This window comes from Bos indicus, chromosome 22 (assembly GCF_029378745.1).
Source record: "Bos indicus isolate NIAB-ARS_2022 breed Sahiwal x Tharparkar chromosome 22, NIAB-ARS_B.indTharparkar_mat_pri_1.0, whole genome shotgun sequence".
Classification (NCBI taxonomy): Eukaryota; Metazoa; Chordata; class Mammalia; order Artiodactyla; family Bovidae; genus Bos; species Bos indicus.
This window is the reverse complement of record NC_091781.1, coordinates 21,411,106-21,429,993: the sequence shown is the minus strand read 5'-3', so window position 1 is coordinate 21,429,993 and position 18,888 is coordinate 21,411,106. Positions and strand designations below refer to the sequence as shown.

At 44.8% G+C, this 18,888-nt stretch overlaps 1 protein-coding gene and 1 long non-coding RNA gene across 10 annotated transcripts in view; one reads left to right on the top strand and one right to left on the bottom strand.

The window, feature by feature from the left end:
• ITPR1 (inositol 1,4,5-trisphosphate receptor type 1) overlaps positions 1-17,949 on the top strand; it is a 352,734-nt gene extending 334,785 nt beyond the window's left edge. For all 7 annotated transcript variants that reach the window (XM_070777089.1, XM_070777087.1, XM_070777086.1 and 4 more), the window contains 2 exons: positions 7,322-7,483; positions 16,597-17,949. In XM_070777089.1, coding sequence (XP_070633190.1) covers positions 7,322-7,483; positions 16,597-16,683 — 249 coding nt within the window. In that variant the 3' untranslated portion in view covers positions 16,684-17,949. The remainder of the gene's footprint in view (positions 1-7,321; positions 7,484-16,596) is intronic.
• Positions 7,483-18,888, bottom strand: part of LOC109576136 (uncharacterized) — a 196,512-nt gene continuing 185,106 nt past the window's right edge. Inside the window, exons 6-8 of one of the 3 annotated variants that reach the window (XR_011563120.1) lie at positions 18,071-18,261; positions 14,662-14,705; positions 7,483-14,247 (exon numbers count right to left, since the gene is read on the bottom strand). This is a non-coding gene — a long non-coding RNA (uncharacterized lncRNA). Of the gene's footprint in view, positions 18,262-18,888 lie in introns of all 3 variants that reach the window. The other 2 variants (XR_002183326.2, XR_011563121.1) reach the window with 2 other exon arrangements.

Sequence of the window (18,888 nt, the reverse complement as noted above, 5' to 3'; positions counted from 1 at the left end):
AGATTATTTTCTTCCTCTTTAATGCAAATAATCACTTTAACTTGGGCTTCCTAGGTTGTGCTGCTGCTAAGTCGTGTCAGTCGTGTCCAACTCTGTGCGACCCCATAGACGGCAGCCCAACAGGCTCCTCTATCCCTGGGATTCTCCAGGCAAGAATACTGGAGTGGGTTGCCATTTCCTTCTCCAATGAGTGAAAGTGAAGTCGCTCAGTCGTGTCCAACTCTTAGTAACCCCATGGACTGGAGCCTACCAGGCTCCTCCATCCATGGGATTCTCCAGGCAAGAGTACTGGAGTGGGGTGCCATTGCCTTCTCCACCTAGGTTGTGCAGTGGTAAAGAATTCACCTGCCAATACAGGAGACTCAGGTTCTATCCCTTGGTCAGGAAGATCCCCTGAAGAAGGGAATGGCAACCCGCTCTAGTATTCTTGCCTGGGGAATCCCATGGACAGAGGAGCTTTGTGGGCTGCAGTCCATGGGGGTCGCAAAGAACAGGACACAACTGAGCGCACACACGCACAATCAGCTTCACTCACAAGAGAGGCAAATGTTTAAAGTTTATTGAGTGTAATATATTCCTGCTGTAGAAAAGTTAAGGATTATCTTCAGTCTTCCTTCTCCGCCCTCTTCCAGGCATTTTCTGGGAGTTTGGGTACATGAAGCCAAGAGTCTGTTTCCAGGCTGCCCCTCCCCCACTTTGGTTCACTCCAGCCATCCCCAGGCACTCTGGGAAATCCAGTCTGTCATCTTGCTTGGTAAGATAAGGTGCAGTGCCTTTGACATTTGCTTTGAAAGGACCATCTCTGCTCTCCTGAATCTTCCCCAAGGGGATTCTGAAGGGTGGAGGGGACTCTGTGGCTTACAGGTCCATCTTCCTGGGACCCATCTTCTGGCCAGTGACTCTGTCTTTTATCCTCATGACGCCACCAGAGAAAAAAAAATCGCAATTCTCTAGTCTGGCTGTGAAAGAATAACGGATTTAGCCATAAATGCTGCGTTGTTTACATGGTAAACAAAACTCTACCATCAGTGGACTTTCTCTGAGGAGGTAACTGATGATCTCAGCTGTCTTTCTTAGAACTGCCTCTTCAGTTGAACCTGGGAAGAGGGAGAAAAAAAAAAAAAACACACTTCTCAGAATGATTAGCATTTGCATCATACAATCCAACTTCCTCTCCTCCCCTCTCTCTCTCTCTCTCTCTCTCTCTCTCTCTCTCTCTCTCTCTCTCTCTCTCTCTCTCTGTTTCTCTCTCTCTCTCTCACACACACACCCTCCCTCTTTCCAGTCAAGAACATTTCAAGAGGTCAGTGCCGCCCCCGTGTCTAAAACTTCAGTGTTTGCTTTGCAGGGACTTTTCCAACTTTACCTAGAAAAGAACTAACCAGAACCTTAGCACTTGTGGTCAGCCTGCTTCCGGCTGTGGCTTGAGTCGGTTTGTCTGCTCTGACAGAGGAAGTGCTTGCTGTGACGGGAACCGCACTGGCTGGATTGTAGGAGGACTGGGGCAGACAGTGCCTAAGGACATTGGCATGTGAGGTGCCAGCAGCAAGGAGGGTGAGCGAAGCCCAGCGGGGCTCCCAGACCCAGGGCGACAGATGTGGCCAACAGACAGGCGGTGAAGCCACCAGCCCTCGCCCAGCCCCACCCTCCTGACCACACACACACCCGCCAAGATGAGTTCATGTATAAACAACGTATCTTCGCTGGAGATGACTTTCTCAAAAACTCAGTAGAAGCTGGGCCACTGAGACATATTTGTGACCTGGAATAGACGTGAAGGTGGGATTTTTGCAAACGTTGAGAGACCTTCAGAGTCTGGCTGGCTGGAGAGGCAGGGGTGCGCACTTCACAGGAGTCACTGAGTGCTCTAACCAGCTCAGCATTTGGTGTGAAAGGCTGAGCTAGATTGAAAGTCACTTCTCTCTCTGCTCCTCTGCTAAGGCTGGAGAGTCTTAGGATTTTTCCTGTAGAGATTCGGATCTCTGTGTGGCCAGGTCACAGTGTGAGGAGCCTTCACACTGCACTGGAATTTACCCTACCGCACAGGATGTAAAACCCAGTGGAAATGGAGGGCACAGTTTGGCCAGAATAGCTAATTTTAACTCGTAGGTAATTTGAGATTTGACTTAACAGCCAGGGTGATTATTTAAGTAAAATATTGGCTACACCGAGGATCTCAAATTTTTGGTACATACCCATGTCAGGGCAGAAGAGCGAATGACACCTACTGGCCAGAGCACTCAGGTTCCCTTGTTTGGGGTTTTAGTGGGGCCCCCAACTCTGCTTCTTACTGTCAGATGTAAATGTTAGAGGAGGGCTATAAGGGAGAAACTTGAAGGTGGTCACCGGGAAGTATCTAGACCAGGAAATCCTGTCCGTCCGTTTGCACTGAAGACTCTCATGAGACGGAGAATGAAGACTTATCACTAGAATCCGGGCACAGGGTCCAAAGTGACCTGTAGAAAGGATGACCTTTCTATAAAATCATGGGGTTTTACCTTTAAATCTGACTCAATTTCATGTTCTGCTCCAGGGCATATTTTGAGGCTAATATATTTTCAATCGTTAACCGTTGATAAGATGGACATTCAAATGAGATGGGTTATTTCTGTCTATGGCTTTGTGTAGCCCTTAGACAGGGTCTTCATCCCCAGGAGTACAGGGAGCCGGTGTACAGAAGCACAGAGAAGGCAAAAGCAAACAGCATCAGAGTGCATCTCTTGACCCTTGAGGGGAGGAGCACAGATGCCAGTAGCAGCCACCTTTGGGCCAGTGGAGCCCGTTCACCGGTCCAGCAGACACTGGGCACCGAGCACTTGGAGCTGAGACTGCAGTGGGTCCATGGAAGTGCAGAGCCACGCCCTGCAGCCACATTCCTGGCACTACCGCCCCTTGGGGATTTAGGGACCTTGCCATCCTGTCTCTAGACCCTCAGCACTCAGGCCTGTGCCAGGCACAGAAATTACCAACGGTCTTTTCAGTAATCAGTTGTTGGATGGGGGCTGTGTATTTTGCATTTGTCAGAGGCCTTTCTGAAGCCATTGCTTCGGAGTCACGGGATCACATCACATACCCCACGGAAGAAGGTAGGAATCCACTGTGAACAAAGTCTCTTTTCCGTCTATAGTTATTTGATCACTTGCTCTTTAGAATAAGAAGAAACTGTTCTTTAAGGTACGTGCAGACTTTGCATCGATTTTCTGTATTCTTTTGAAGCCCTGTTTAATGTGGATTTTGTTTGGAAAGCTGTTTTCTATTTTTGTGGAGGATTCGCTAAGCCAATGCACATATGAAAGATCTGAGAGCCAGGTTTGAGGTGAATCCTCTGGCCATTTTCAGCAGTTCCCCTGTATGTCAGGCACTGGTGACTGTGCTCACCTTCACCCCAGCGCCTCACCAGGCGGGGGCTCCAGTCACTTTCTGCCCTTCCTCACCACCTGCTGTCCCTGCTGCCTCCCTGCCTTACCAGCCCAGCTGTCCAGCCAGCATCACACACGGGCCCACCGCAGTCTGTCTGCTCTCCTCCCCAGCTCAGGCCACTCTGGTTTCCGGGCTATGCGCAACCGCCTGCTGAGTAGCCCTCACGCTGACCCCTCGTGTGGCCAAGTGCAAACCTTCCCCAAGACCCAGGCCTTCCAGGAAGAGGACACCAGCCGCTCACAGCCCCCGCAGTCACATCCGATGTTGACCTGACTCTCGCTCCCTTGACACAGCCTAGCTGCTTTCTTCAGTTCTGCTTTTTAACAGCCAGTTTCCTTAACTAAACTGCAAGCACTCTGATGGGTGGAACCCGGGCTCATACTTAGGTTTCAAAGCCATGACCACCTTAACAAGGTCCAGGAGGCAGGGACCAAGTGCAGGGGCCTCACTGCTGGGTCGCCAACACCAAGTACATAAGGACTTCTGAAGCAGTTGTACGTCTTAAAATGTTTTCTTCCAAGAGTGCTTCTGCTTTTGAGTTGAATCCAAAGAACTAGCAGATACTTCCTTCAAATATACTCAGCAGTAGCAGCTTACAGTTTGTAAACACCAGGTCATTCTCAGGGTCTCCTGTGAAATACAGGGATTTCCTTCTTCCCCACCCTCTACCAGTCACCCTCTCTTCTGGGGCTGGTTCTGCGCTACCATCTTGGAACACCCTCCCGATAGGATATCTGTGGTATCCCCATGGATGGTGTGTCTATATGCTCTTCAGAGTCTGATGGTTTCAGTGGGACTTTGGGTCTTTCCTCTTTACCTTGCTTCCTCAGGAGTCAGTGTGCAGACATGTGTAGCCATCCCCGTGGAGGTCCGGCCTCGGGTGCTTGGCCGGTCCCCTGCAGTTGTGCTCATGGTCCACCAGCCTGGCCCACCCATCTCTCCTCCTGTCAGGGGGCTTGAGCCGTCTATGAGCATCAGTAACGCCCAGACACCTGTCCCCTCCACGCACCCTCTCCTGATCAGTCGGGTCATTCCTCCCTGAGAGGGACAGAGGGGGAAGGTGTGATGATGACTCAGGGTGGTGAGTGTCATCAGTGACAGCTGACCATATGCCCTTCAGCATCGCTACTGTGCTTAAACATTTTCAGATGTCTGCTCTCCTCCTCTTCGCTGTAGACACACAGCAGAGAACCAATTGCAGCCATGGCAACAGTCCAGAGTTCTAGGCTGGTCATCCTCAAAATGGAATATATTTGTCAAATGTTCTTTTGCCTACTGCTCCGTCTGTGGAGGGAAGCTGACGGGAACTAGTGGAGGCTACTGTCAGGGCACGTGTGAAGGGGGTGTTGATCAGGGCGTGTGGCACAGGCAGGGAGACAGTGTCGTATTCCTCCTCCCACGGGCATTCTAAACAATTGAGGTTCACCGTGTAAGCATTAGTTACTAGGCCGCCCAGGAAACTGGATTTACCATTCCTTGCGTCCACAAGTATTTATCAAGGGTCTGCTGTGTTTTAGTCTCTGCGCTCAGGTGGTTCCTGGTCTCAGGCAGGCTAGAGACCCCCCCATGTCTTAAGCAAACGCTTTAAAGGAGATGGGACACCTGTACCAGTGTGGTGCCTTCTTTCTGAAACTATTAACTGGTTCTTGCTTGGCTTCTATATTGCTCGATCTCATTAGGTCAAGACACGGTCGTCTTGCTTTTTAATATTTAGACATGTCTTGTGGGATTTTGTTCTTGATTTTCAGTATGTTGATGCCTTGTATTGTGTATGACAGGTTGGCATACTCCAGCCTGTAAGTCCAGGTGGGCCCTCTGCCAGCATTTGTGAAGTTTTCTTGGGAAACAGCTACCCCATTCACTTGCGTACTGTCTATGGCTGTTGGGGGGCTACATGGTAGATTCATTGTGACAGAGTCCATATGGTCCAGAAAGCCAAAGATCCTATCAGAAAATACTACGGAAAAATTCTGCTGACCTCTGGTGTACACAAAGCACCAATAGCAAATTCTGCATGTGTGTGTTGCGGGGGAGGGGGGTGGTCATGATTTGTGTTGGAATGTTTATTAGAATTTATCCCGATGAGTGGAATGGCCCAGATGAAACGTGATAGCACGTGGATGTGGAAGGAGTAGGTTTTCCTCCCCTTACCTCCAGCTGAGGAAGCTTCTCTGTGGTTCATTCCTACCTTTCTGTACAGCACTTATCTATAAAGTGTGCTTTTTAGAAGTGGGAGAAAAGCAGATGTGAGCAGAAAGAAGTGAGGTGGGAGGAAGAGTCTTGTCCATTCTGTTAACCAGCCATGAGAAATGGTGTTTACAAGTATGAGCAATAGGTATTAAAAGAAAGGGTGGACCTCTGACTTACTTGCAATAATGTCTTTGTCACATTAAAATAACAAATATAAATCTTTTCCTTAATATGTAAAGTGAGTGAAGTCGCTCAGTTGTGTCCAACTCTTTGAGACCCCATAGACTGTAGCCTACCAGGCTTCTCTGTCCATGGGATTTTCCAGGCAATAATCCTGGAGTGGATTGCCATTTCCTTCTCCAGATCTTCCCAACCCAGGGATCGAACCTGGGTCTCGCGCATTGTAGACAGATGCCACCAGGGAAGCTCAGAACCAATATTCTTGAAGTATTTATTATGAATTCTAAGCTGCTCTATATAGTTGAGTTGAACACATGTTCATCATCACAAATTTCATGTAACCCCTAAGAGTATCCTTTTGCTGTCTTCAGAGTACATATGTGTTTTAGTCCTAAAAGTCCAGGTCTCTTCAGATACAGGAGCATTAAAGGGGATATCTGTTTCTCTTTCAAGTTTGCAATTTGAGTGCAGTCACCAAGCATTGAATCTACCTGGCCTACCTTCAGGTAATATTGATGAAGGGACCAAAATATCACTTAGATTAAGAGACCAATTTTGTGCTGGTAAATGTTTGGGAAAAGAGGGGGAACTGATTTGTTGTGTTGGCCACTTTGAATACTAACACCATGGCCGTTTCAAGTGACAAGTGTGATGTTACTGAAAGCAGAGTTGTAGAGAGTTACGCAGCAGGACCCTGTTACAGTGTTTCCATCATACAGACATGACAGGTGAATAACCTCAAGAGCGTGGATAGAAATAAAATGTGGGAAGTGAAAAAAAAAAGGGTGGCGATGATGAGGGGAGGAGACTGAATGGGTCTTTATTACACCAACCGACAGCACAGGCCAGCCATTTCAGGCGTGGAGGAGCAGGAGGCAAGAGGTGAGGGGTGGTGTCCGTAGTTCACAAAGAGGGCAACTGAACCCACTCTCCGTTTGCAGCCTCTTGACAGTTGCCTACCAAAAACACACCCATACACGTAGCTGGTAAGTCCCACAACACTCGGGATCTTAAAATCCACTTACTTCTAGAGTGTTTGTTTGCAAATGATTTTCGAGTTTAAGTTAGGGAAAATGTACAGAATCCCTGAGGATGGATGGTGGTGTCGCACAGCAGAGTGAATGCTCTTAATGCCACTGAACTGTACACCTCAAAGTGATTAAAATGGCAAGTTGTATTGTGTATACGGGACCACAGTTTTAAGACTCAGATCTCACTGGGTCTGGAATTTGCAGAGATCACAGGTGGAACGACAGTGTTAGTATTCGGAGTTGAGGAACTTTGGAAACCCGCTTTGACCCATGTGTAATTTTATAGTGATTTCTTCTAGGAATTAAGAGAGTTTACTTATGCTCAGTTACAAAGATATTTACTGAATGTTTTTTTTTAATACACAGTGCAGTACATTAGCTCTGTAGCAGGCAGAGACAGCCTGATGAACGATGCTGCCAAGACAGGATGGCATGGTAAGAGTGCCTCTGTGGTCTCTGCTGGTAGAAGTGACGCCCTCTGTTTTCCATCTGGGTTCTAGGAAAGAAACCTAGACTGGTTCCCGAGGATGAGAGCCATGTCCCTGGTCAGCAGCGATTCAGAAGGAGAGCAGAATGAGCTGAGGAACCTGCAGGAGAAGCTGGAGTCCACCATGAAGCTTGTCACCAACCTCTCTGGACAGCTGTCAGAATTAAAGGATCAGGTAAAGAAAAGAACCCTACCTGCCTACACACAGACACACACCACTGTGATACACACCAGATTCGGTGAGGGGAAAAAACAACAGCAGTGCTCATGTTACAATGCTGAAGTTTATCATCTGGACAAAAAAAGGAAATGGGTGATAGGCCCATTCAGTCCATCCGTTTCCCCTCTGTTCCCCGCTCACTGCCCCTTTGACAGGATAAGCCTATGACACTACTTTCAGTGCTGCTCAGGACGAGGTTTTATTGTGAAAAACAAAACCAGAAAATGAGAAAATGCAAACTACTTCAGTGAAGCGCTGTCCAGAAAAACACACTGTGTAAAACTGTCCTGTCTTCTTCACAGACAGAAGATGACAGGCTGTTGCTGGCTTTTCTTTTCAGCCCTCAGACTATCAGCTCTTCTCCCCAGGTACTTACATTCAGCCTCCAGGGGATAAACCCTAGTCCACGAAGAGTCCCATCCTCACTGACTGGCTGCCATCATCCTGGGGGTGGGACAGGGAGCGCTCCGAACGCACCCCGGTCCTCACCGAGGTTAGCCGTCCACACGCGTGCTGCTGCGTCCTGCCCCCGTCCCTAAGATAAAGACCTTGCCCCTGTAAGCTGGGGGAAGGGGGCATTCTTTGTGCCCTCTCCTGGCCCCCTTAAAACAAGCACTCACAGTCACCAGGTGATGACCTCTGTGCTGGGAGAACCTGTGCTCAGCCGCATTGATTGGGATCACCCTGCACACCGTGCTGAAAGCTTTTTAATCAGTTCCATACACGAGATTATACATTTTACACAGCAGCAGTTACCAGGCCAGGCTGGCCGGGTGGTAAGTGGTTTAGGAACACAGCTGCTTGATGACTCTGGGGAACGTAATAACTAGTGAAGCTCCGCCTGAGTAAACTCTTCTTGGAGGTGGTTTCCGTGGCACTTTAAGCAGTCCTACTTTGCATTATGTTTCTTTGCCAAATTATTCCAAACTGAGCCCCAAGATACTATCTGGCCTCAAGTTCATTTCTTTCACTTGTATTAAGGTGCAAATAAAAAGACTAATGAGAGGAGAAAGCCGTATTTATGAAGGCTGTCTATGGTGCTGAGCTGGGTAGCCCCCTAAAATGAGTAATAACCTGCCTAAGTAAAACTTAGAGATATAACTAGTTTCCTTTGGTAATTGTTTAATTGAGTCTTTAACCCTGCTGTGAAATGCTTGGCAAATGGTCCCCAGAACCACACTGACGCACGAGTCTTGTCTGCTCCAGCTGCTTGTGGTATCCATCCCCTCCCCCGACCCCGAGTGAGGCGAGCTCTTTAACGAACAGAGCGATGCTTGAGCTCCCTTCCTCTCCCTTAGAGCTGTGGCTGTAAGGATCGCCATTAAATCAGATACTTTAAATTAGATGCCAAAAAATCTTAAGAGAAATTGATCTAATACAGACCTAAATAAAGGAAGCAATTAGCTTTCTATACAGTGCCATCTGTCAACACCTCTGAAGCTATTATTGGGTAGTCTGTGGTAGTAAATGCCACGCAAGTAGGCCTGGCCTGTCCTCTCAACACTAAGAATCCCGGGTGTTGAATTGCTCCCTGAGGGTGGTCCTGAAGCTGCTTCAGTGATGGACACTTCGCAAAGCAGTGAACTTGGCCTAAGGAGTGAGTGGAGCTGAGGAATTCACCCAGAATCATAGGTGTATGATGTACCCAAGACCCCGGAGGGCATCGGACCCAATTCCATCCTTTTTTGTTGTTGAGGATACTAAGATGCACAGCAGGCTGTTGGGAAATTTACCCCACTTTATCTGAAAACAGCAGGCAGGAGCTCCTGGTCTTACAGGCGAGGCTTGACTTTCCCTTGTCTTGTTTCCTCATTGTACCCTGTTTGCCTTTCATGGTTGACTGTTTCAAATCTTACTCATTTTTTTAAGAGTTAGAGTTTCAGAAGTCACATCATATATCAATATTTAAACATTACGAAGGATACATTCATTGCCATGTTACATAACTGATCATAGAGATTTGGCATCAGGATTGTTTCTATGAAGCCAGAATTTTGGCTTGAGCAAACTGTAGAACTGTGATTACGTATGAACTAGGGTTCATTAGGTGACAGCAAAACCAGTGTGGTTTAAGCTGCTTGGTTTCAGCTCTTTTTACATTTTTGTTTTAAAGTGAGCCATTGGAACCACCCTTCAGAAAACCTTACCCTTATGAATGTGAAATGGAACCACTTTTTCCTTGAAGATGTTATAGGCTAAAAAGAAATAGCAAACCAGTAACTTATTCTAAAGTACCTTTACCAGGGTTGATCTGCTTAGGTTTTAAGGTGTCCAGGAAAAACTCAGCATTGCTGCTTTTACTGGGGGAAACTTGGTTCTTACAGAAGGAATTAGTCAACAGTTTCTTTTGACTTTGTAGCAAAGCTTTAAAGCATTTTTTTGGAGAATCAACTTGTTGAAAAGATTCACATTTTGTTAATTTGGTGTGTAACAATCATAAAGATTTCTTAACCTTTTCTGCATAAAAAGTCATGCAGATAGGCATAGAACTGCTGGTTCTTAAATGGCAATTGTGAGAATTCTTGCTCTCCAAAGGGAAAAAAGTTTTGAATTAAAAAATAAAAAGCCCACGAATGATTAATGAACGAGAAACTCTGTGGTAAGATATTTTTTTAAACCAGCTATGAAAGAATACCATTCAGTAGTAACAGTGCTGGAAAATACAAAAATTGCTTCATCACTTAGATATTTTTTCAGATCTTCTGGTCCAAAAAAGCAACATAATGGAGCAAAGATAGTTGAATGTCTTTGGCTTTAACCTTTATTGTTTTTGACCTCTCTGGTGGTGGTGGTCTTCAAATACCAGTTTGAGAAGAAAAAGTTCCTATCAAGGATACTAGTAAAAACCTGGTTAGTGGCTTTTCTATTACTGCCAAGAACAGTTAACTAAAATTGCTATTCTAAGTGTTAGTTCCTGATGCTACTCATCTTCAAGTTTCCCCTCCCAAGAGATTCTGAATACAAATGTGATTCTAAAATGTTATGGAAAAACCCCAAAGAACTTTCTGGCCAATCCAGTAGTTGTTAGGAATACTAGTAGTGCTTGAAATTCTTACCATATTAACATGGTATATTGTTTGCTGTTTTTCATGCAAGAGGGTTATTATCTTGTTAACTACATAAAGAAGGAAGGGATAACATGATCAGAAGAATTCCTCACAGTTGGAAAATGGGATATTAAACCTTACCTGAAGGTCTGTGTTCCTTAGCCTGTGTTGGAATCACGGAAAAGGCCGTAGGTAACACCTGCCCTCTAGGATACTGTGATCTATCCAGAAAGCAACACACCTCTAACAGGAGGACACAGCAGGAAAAGTACTAGGGCCCATCCGCCAGAATGAAGCCCGTCTCATGGGGTGTGCGGGGCCTGGGGCGTCAGAGGAGTTGAGCTGCTACCGCTGGACAAGGAGGCGCAGCAGGGCGGCAGCATGAGCAAGGGCATGAAAGCGCGTGGTGTGCTCCAGCAAGGGCACGCGCGCCGGGCCTTGCGCTTGTTCTCCTAGGCACCTGTGGTGTGCAGCCCTAGGGACTGGGGTTACAACGGTGAGCGGAGCCTATTCTCCTTCGTCAAGGAACTAAGAGTCTGGAGTGGGACACAAATAGGTAAACAAATTAGAATTCAATGTGGTGAGTATGTAACAGAAATTTGAAAGTTTGCTCAGGAAGTAAAGAAAAAGGCAGCACTTCATCCTGCCTGACCTGAGGGAGAGGATCTGAGTCACTGCCATGGAAACCTCTCAGAGATGGTCGTGCAGAAGCGTGAGAGAGTCTATCAGGGGAACTCAAGAGGACCACTACACTGGGGACCGAGAATGTGACTATCCGTGTATGTTTATAGTGAGTCAATATACCTGCCTTTGAGAGAGGCTTCAGCTGTACTTCTCAGTATTTTAGGCTCGTCCTTAGCACCATGACTGATTTTATAGGACTGTAAAGATCAGTTAGATCAAGGCTAATGGAGGTGATGGAATTTCAAGTGAGCTATTTCAAATCCTGAAAGATGATGCTGTGAAAGTGCTGCACTCAATATGCCAGCAACTTTGGAAAACTCAGCAGTGGCCACAGGACTGGAAAAGGTCAGTTTTCATTCCAATCCCAAAGAAAGGCAATGCCAAAGAATGCTCAAACTACCACACCATTGCACTCATCTCACACGCTAGGAAAGTAATGCTCAAAATTCTCCAAGCCAGGCTTCAGCAATACGTGAACTGTGAACTTCCAGATGTTCAAGCTGGATTTAGAAAAGGCAGAGGAACCAGAGATCAAATTCCCAACATCTGCTGGATCATCAAAAAAGCAAGAGAGTTCCAGAAAAACATCGACTTCTGCTTTATTGACTACACCAAAGCCTTTGACTCTGTGGACCATGACAAACTGTGGAAAATTCTTAGAGATGGGAATACCAGACCACCTGACCTGCCTCCTGAGAAATCTGTATGCATGTCAAGAAGCAACAGATAGAACTGGACATGGAACAACAGACTGGTTCTAAATCAGGAAAGGAGTACATCAAGGCTGTATATTGTCACCCTGTTTATTTAACTTCTATGCAGAGTACATCATGAGAAATACTGGGCTGGAAGAAACACAAGCTGGAATCAAGATTGCTGGGAGAAATCTCAATAACCTCAGATATGCAGATGACACCACCCTTATGGCAGAAAGTGAAGAGGAACTCAAAAGCCTCTTGATGAAAGTGAAAGAGGAGAGTGAAGAAGTTGGCTTAAAGCTCAACATTCAGAAAACTAAGATCGTGACATCTGGTCCCATCTCTTCATGGCAAATAGATGGAGAAACAGTGTCAGACTTTATTTTTGGGGGCTCCAAAATGACTGCAGCCATGAATTAAAAGACACTCCTTGGAAGACAAGTCATGACCAACCCAGACAGCATATTTAAAAGCAGAGACATTACTTTGCCAACAAAGGTCCGTCTAGTCAAGGCTGTGGTTTTTCCAGTGGTCATGTATGGATGTGAGAGTTGGACTGTGAAGAAAGCTGAGTGCCGAAGAATCGATGCTTTTGAACTGTGGTGTTGGAGAAGACTCTTGAGAGTGCTTTGGACTGCAAGGAGATCCAACCAGTCCATCCTAAAGGAGATCAGTCCTGGGTGTTCATTGGAAGGACTGATGTTGATTGATGTTGAAGCTGAAACTTTGGCCACCTGATGCAAAGAGCTGACTCATTTGAAAAAGCCCTGATGCTGGGAAAGATTGAAGGCAGGAGGAGAAGGGAATGAAAGAGGATGAGATGGTTGGATGGACATGAGTTTGGGTATACTGTGGGAGTTGGTGATGGACAGGGAGAGCTGGCATGCTGCAGTCCATGGGGTCGCAAAGAGTCAGACACGACTGAGCAACTGAACTGAAAGATCAGTTGTGGTGACTAGAGTTCCCAGGCTGCTTAGAATCTGAGTAGCCACGGCCTTACTGTGACAGGAAGGCAGGCTGCAGCTTCCATGTGCTGTGGATGAACTTTCTCTGCAGTGCGAGCCCTTAATCGTTTACACTGGTACAGCAGATTTTGCCAATTTGCAGTCAACACTATTTTCATGAAAAATCTTTTAGACATTTGGTTGCTTCTCACCTGTAAAGCTACCATATCATTTGCTTTCTGTTTAGACTGAGTCAAAAAGAAGGCATACAGAAATTCAAGCTAGTCTCTATATAGTTTATGAAGAAGAACATTGCTTCAAATGTTCATCCTTAGCAAAATGTGCATTTTGAGGGTTTTTCAATGTATCTACTACAAATGGGACATGTTGCACTAATCAAAATAGATTCTTCAGTATTAAAATGTTGAGCTGTTACCTTAGATCTCAATGAGATGGATATTTTTATCTAGTCAGTTTTGTTTCAGATGTCCAGAGAGAATGTGCTAAGGGTAAACTTTGTTTTGATATGGGTAATAGTAACAGATAATAATGATGCCTTAAATAAGATATATAGAGTGTATGTGAATCTCTGTAGACAGACAGACAGGTAAGTAGGTTGAATTGAGCTAATAAGGCCAGGAATTATGTGAGAATGTCTACCAAGGGACCAGGGAAACTTACCTGGTCAGCAGTGTTGAACTTGGTTTCTTATAGGCCAGATTTAGTCCCAGGGTGGGGTCTGTTTCACTATCTCAGAAATAGGCCAAGAGCAACAGGAGAGTTAGATTTTCATATACTTGAATACTTTGGGGGAAAAAAAATCCGAGTATATGAACTACTTGGTTTTCTTTCGTTACTGTTCCCACACAATTATAACTGGATGAGGACTGTGTCCAAAGGGCCAGATACTTAAGCAGCTGCCCCTGGTACTTTAACATTGATGACTCACTTAGATGACAGCCATTCTGTCTACAAGGCCATGGTTGATCAAAACAGAATTCAGGCAGTCAGATTTGTGTGCCGACCATGTGCTCAACTGCAGAGAATCATTCCTGAGATCTCATTTTGAGAAAATGTACCCGAAGTACTTTTTAAGTATTCAAGTATATGAAAATGTAATTTTTCTAAGGATCTTGGCCTATTTCTGAGACAGAGAAATGCTCTTCTAGAGCAGCAGTGTGGTCCTAGATCCACAGCATTAACGCTACCTTGGAACCTGTTAGCAATGCAGATTCACCAACCTTACCCTGAGCCGCCTCAATGGAAACTCTGTGGGCCCTTTGATCTGTGTTGTAACAAGCCTTCCGGGTGCTTCTGGCACATGCCAAAGTTTAAGAACTATTATTCTAGGGAAATAGGAAACAAAATTAAGTATGTGCTGAAAATGAAAGTGTTAGTCGCCCCGTCATGTCTGACTCTCTGCCACCCCCCGCGCCCCCCCGCCGGACTGTAGCCCGTCAGGCTCCTCTGCCCATGGAATTCTCCAGGCAAGAGTACTGGAGTGGGTTGCCATTTCTTTCCCCAGGGGCTCTTTCTGACCCAGGGATGGAACCCCAGTCTCCTGCATTGCAGACCGTCTGAATTCTTTACCGTCTGAACCACCAAGGAAGAAGCCCCGGGGAAGTCTGTGCTAGGTTCTTGAAATTACCAGGCACCACCTCTGCTTGAACAAAGGTTTTGGCCACTCACTTCAGTAGGGAGCTTCAAAAGGTCAGGGACTGAGGGATGGTGATGCGATCATTATTTTTAGGAAGACAAACCTGGAGAATTAGAGTCGGACCACCACTGAGTTATCAGGTGCCACCTATAGAAGAGGGCGGGAAGATGTGCCATTGGTTGGCTCATTTGCTATAACGAATGCACTTTTAGAAGCATTGAAAAGTCACAGGAAGCTGACTGGACACACAGGCATGAGGCTCCACAACATACAGAGAAGATCATCTCAAATGTAAGAAATTTATAGAAAAATTTCAGGAAAAACTTCAGTGGCCAGCTTCAACCGTGGAAAACCCTCAGCATCTTTAAATGGAAGCTTTGAGTACCCATCAATACGCGTGGAGCCCACCAAGATTCCTAAATCATTAAGAATGCAGAGATTATTCAGTTTAGTGAGTTCTGTTGGAGTCCTTCTCAAGGCTGCCTGCCAAGGCACTAGTTTGGGGGTGAAAGTCTGGGCTGAGTATGTGAAGTATCAGGCAGTGAGCTGCCTGACTGCATCACCATCTACTTGTCAGTTTATTCCATGAGTCACAGGAGGCTCTCCTGCAGCTGAGTCTGAAGTATAGTAGAGGGTTGTGACACCTCCTTTAAAGACTTGTCACTCATCTAAGGAAACTTTTGAGGCTAGCAGAATACCCCTCATGCAACTCTTCATAGGAGGCTTTGTAAAAAGTTACTTTTGGAAATACTCCTTGTAAACCTCTCTTAAAATACAACTGAAGGCATTTCATAGGCGTCGCAACATAGCAGTTTTCCTTTCATACCAAAATACTGTTTCAAATAAGGCAAAATAACTACTTTAAAAGTGAACTGAGGTAACTTATTCTCATTTTACTTTCTCTCGGGGGTATTTTGTACCAAAAATTAGTCCAGGTGAAAACTGAGATTTAAGCATCTGTACCATGTGACAGACACTATTAGAAAATTTACATACATCCTCTCTGTGAGGTCGGAATTATTACCCTCATTATATGAATGAAGAAACAGACTTTGGAAAGGTATAACATAAAACCTTAGGGAAATAGGTCTGGTCTGATTCCAGTGCCCACATTCTTTATATTAATACTACTAAACCCTAATTCCTCTCTGACTTTAGGAAGCCAAAAATCTAGAAGCAGGATCTAAGACCACTTAGAGATAACAGTTTTATCCAGTATTTCATATAGCTTTTTTACCTTAATTGACCTAAATGCCCAGCATCAAATCCAGAGCTGGGATAACTGGGTTAAGAAAAATGTAAATACAGGGAGTTAATTATGCCCTGAAATAGGCAGAACTGAGCTAAATGCCTGTCAATATGAGAACTGGTTTAGTTCAGCAGCCAAATAAAAGGTCCCAACTTCTTGTTGGCAGTTTTGAAAACACGTTTTCTTTTGAGCAGACTTAAGGAATGGTCTTTCCTGCCCTTAGTGTGTAGGGGGTGAGGACTGGTCTCCACTGAGTGCCAGCCCATGATTTATGTCATTCAGTCACCCTGGACCTGCAGTGTTAAGGACATTCTCATCTCCCTAGAAACGCTGTGTGATTTTTTTCTCTCAAAACTATCCAAGAACAATCGGAGAATAACCGAGACACCCTGAAGCCAATGGACTCAATCTCTCTCAAACTTAGAGTTCTAAACACATTAGACAGTTTCTTGAGTGTTTAGTGTGACACAACTCTCTTACAAAGCTATTATTTGGATGTAGATTTGGGAAACAAGAATCTTGTGCTTTAACTGCTTTTTGTTCCTTTATGAAACAAGTCGCAAGCAGAATTTCTGAATCTCACATTGCATGACTAGGGCACAGAATTCCCCATTCTGCGCAGGTAGATGTCCTTTTTGAAGTTGTGTGTTTGATATACTGATGGGATGCTATTTGTAGAAAGTGGGTTTCAGTATAAACCATAACCACAGAGGTGAGTCTATGGTTGAGTATACGATTTGACGTACAGGAAGTGTCTGGGTCTAATGATGAAACTTTTTAACTTTCCAGATGACAGAACAAAGGAAGCAGAAACAAAGAATTGGTCTTCTAGGACATCCTCCTCACATGAATGTCAACCCACAGCAACCAGCATAAGCAAATGAACTAAAGGCATCGTATTTACCTTTTTAAATTATTTTTAGTGTGGGTCTGGCTAATTAGTTCTGATTCACCCACAGAGGTTACATTTATGCTTAGTATATTTGTAAATACTCAGTTTTATACTGTATGTATATGATTGCTACTCTCCAGGTTTGGATATATGTATTGTAATTAGAATTGTTGGCAGGGTGAAATTTCATTTGTGCCAAAAAAGTATTTAAAATGCCTTTTTGGGAAGGACTAAAGAAAGCACCTGACTTGCACTTGAACCACATTATAGATTTAAAAGTATATGACATGTATTTTGTATTTAAATCTAGAATAACCAGTATTTATGTTTTTTTATAAAACTGTGCAATACCAATTATGCAATCACCATAAATTTATAACTCCTGTGTATCCTAAGGGGAGTGCACATCTTTGAAGCTGGTGTGTTAATAGTATGTAACAAATGGTTAAATGATGCTGCTGCCAAAATCATATTACTAGTGAGTTGCAGGCCCCCGGGCGTTTCGTACCATATACTTATCCTGTGGTGACAGTACTTCTCGTTGCTAGCGGCCCCAGTGCCTCTCCTAGTGACAGTGCCCCGAGCCTCGGAACTGTCAGGTCAGCACTCATTTTAAGAGAAGCAACTTTAGTTTCAAAGATACTTTTAGGCTTCTGAATTGATCATTTAAACTATGTCTTTTAAGTAAGAGCGCTAAATTAGAGGCTCAGACTTTAGTTTGCCAAGTTAACGAATTTTTTAAAGGGAAATTTCTAAGCCCATGTTTGGGGTAAATGCAGACTGCTAGCCCATCAGTGTCATCTCCAAGGTGAATTGTGGTGTCACTTTATAAGGAAATGAATAATTGATGGTGTCTAGATGATCTAGTCCAAACAGAGTTGATTTTTTTCATCGGAACCAACATGCTACAGTAGCTAAGACGTGTTAAACTATAGCCTTCCAGATAGAGATGAAATATGATCTATCCCATTAGAACTCATAGTTTGAACACTGACATGTTATTCTTGTGAACGAGCCACATTTGAGTTTTTTTTCTTTGTCACATGATTTCTTTGCTTGATGGATGAAAAGTATGAGAGGAAACTTTTATATCTGTTGCCTAGTTTTGTACATGGATCTCATTTTACGAGAGACTCTACCAAAAAAAGTTTAAAAATGTATTGAAAGCAGAGTTCTGAAATGAGTCAAGTTTGTAAATGCATATATAAAAATATTTAATAAATGATGCAGAATAAAATACTGTGACTGAGTGATGGCTTTCGTTTAGGAGTTTCTTTCTGTCATCACAGCTATTCCAATTATATATTTTCTTTAGGACCACCTTAAAAGTATAAATGGTTTACTTACCAGGGTGATTCTGAAAGTGCTTACCTGAGGAATGAGAACTCTGAGAGCTCCTGAACAAATACAGGGGAGGGTTTAGTCCAGTGGCTATTGGTTCTTCTCGATGGGTGACTGCCAAGCAGACTGTCACGGGTAACGGGGGCACACGTGGTCAAGTCTAGAATGCCGGTTCAGGCTCCCGCTCCTGCACTTTCCCTGGGGGACCTGGAACTTGTCATCTGCAGTGCAAAGAAGCACCGAGCAGCAAAGTCAGCTTTCCTTCAATGGTCGGAGGCCTTCATGAGAGCTGGAAATGTTTGACAAATCTAACTCGTCTATCCAAAGGCAGAGAAAGCTGTCCCCTCCTTAGAGCACTGCCTGCCCTGGTTGCTCTTGTAATGTTGATTTTCTCTGTGCTTTGCCAAATAAGAATAATTACCATCCAATGTCAGAAACTAGGTTGGGATTAAACTCCACTTAAATGACTAGCTTCAAAACCAATGCTTCTGCGTTATAAATCCGGTAACTTTAAAAACAAGTCAATCCTTTTCCAGTCAATACAGCGTATCTCCATAAAATTTTTCCATAATAACACCAATACAAGACAGATACGTACTTGTATCTATGAACAAACCACCAGCACTCCATGCCAAACCCCGCCACGTGAGCCCCAGCCCACGGAGACTCGCTCCCCTGGCTCTCCCTTTGATCTCCCGAGCTGCCAGCCCGGCGAGGCAGTGTGTGTGGTTTGTCTCCCAGGGCCTGTCCCACCTCACTCACTGCCAAGTTCTGCTTTGACATGTTCAGGTGGCAGCTTTTACAGGTTTGTCATGTTTCATTTGATTCCTGTCACTTAAGATACAGAT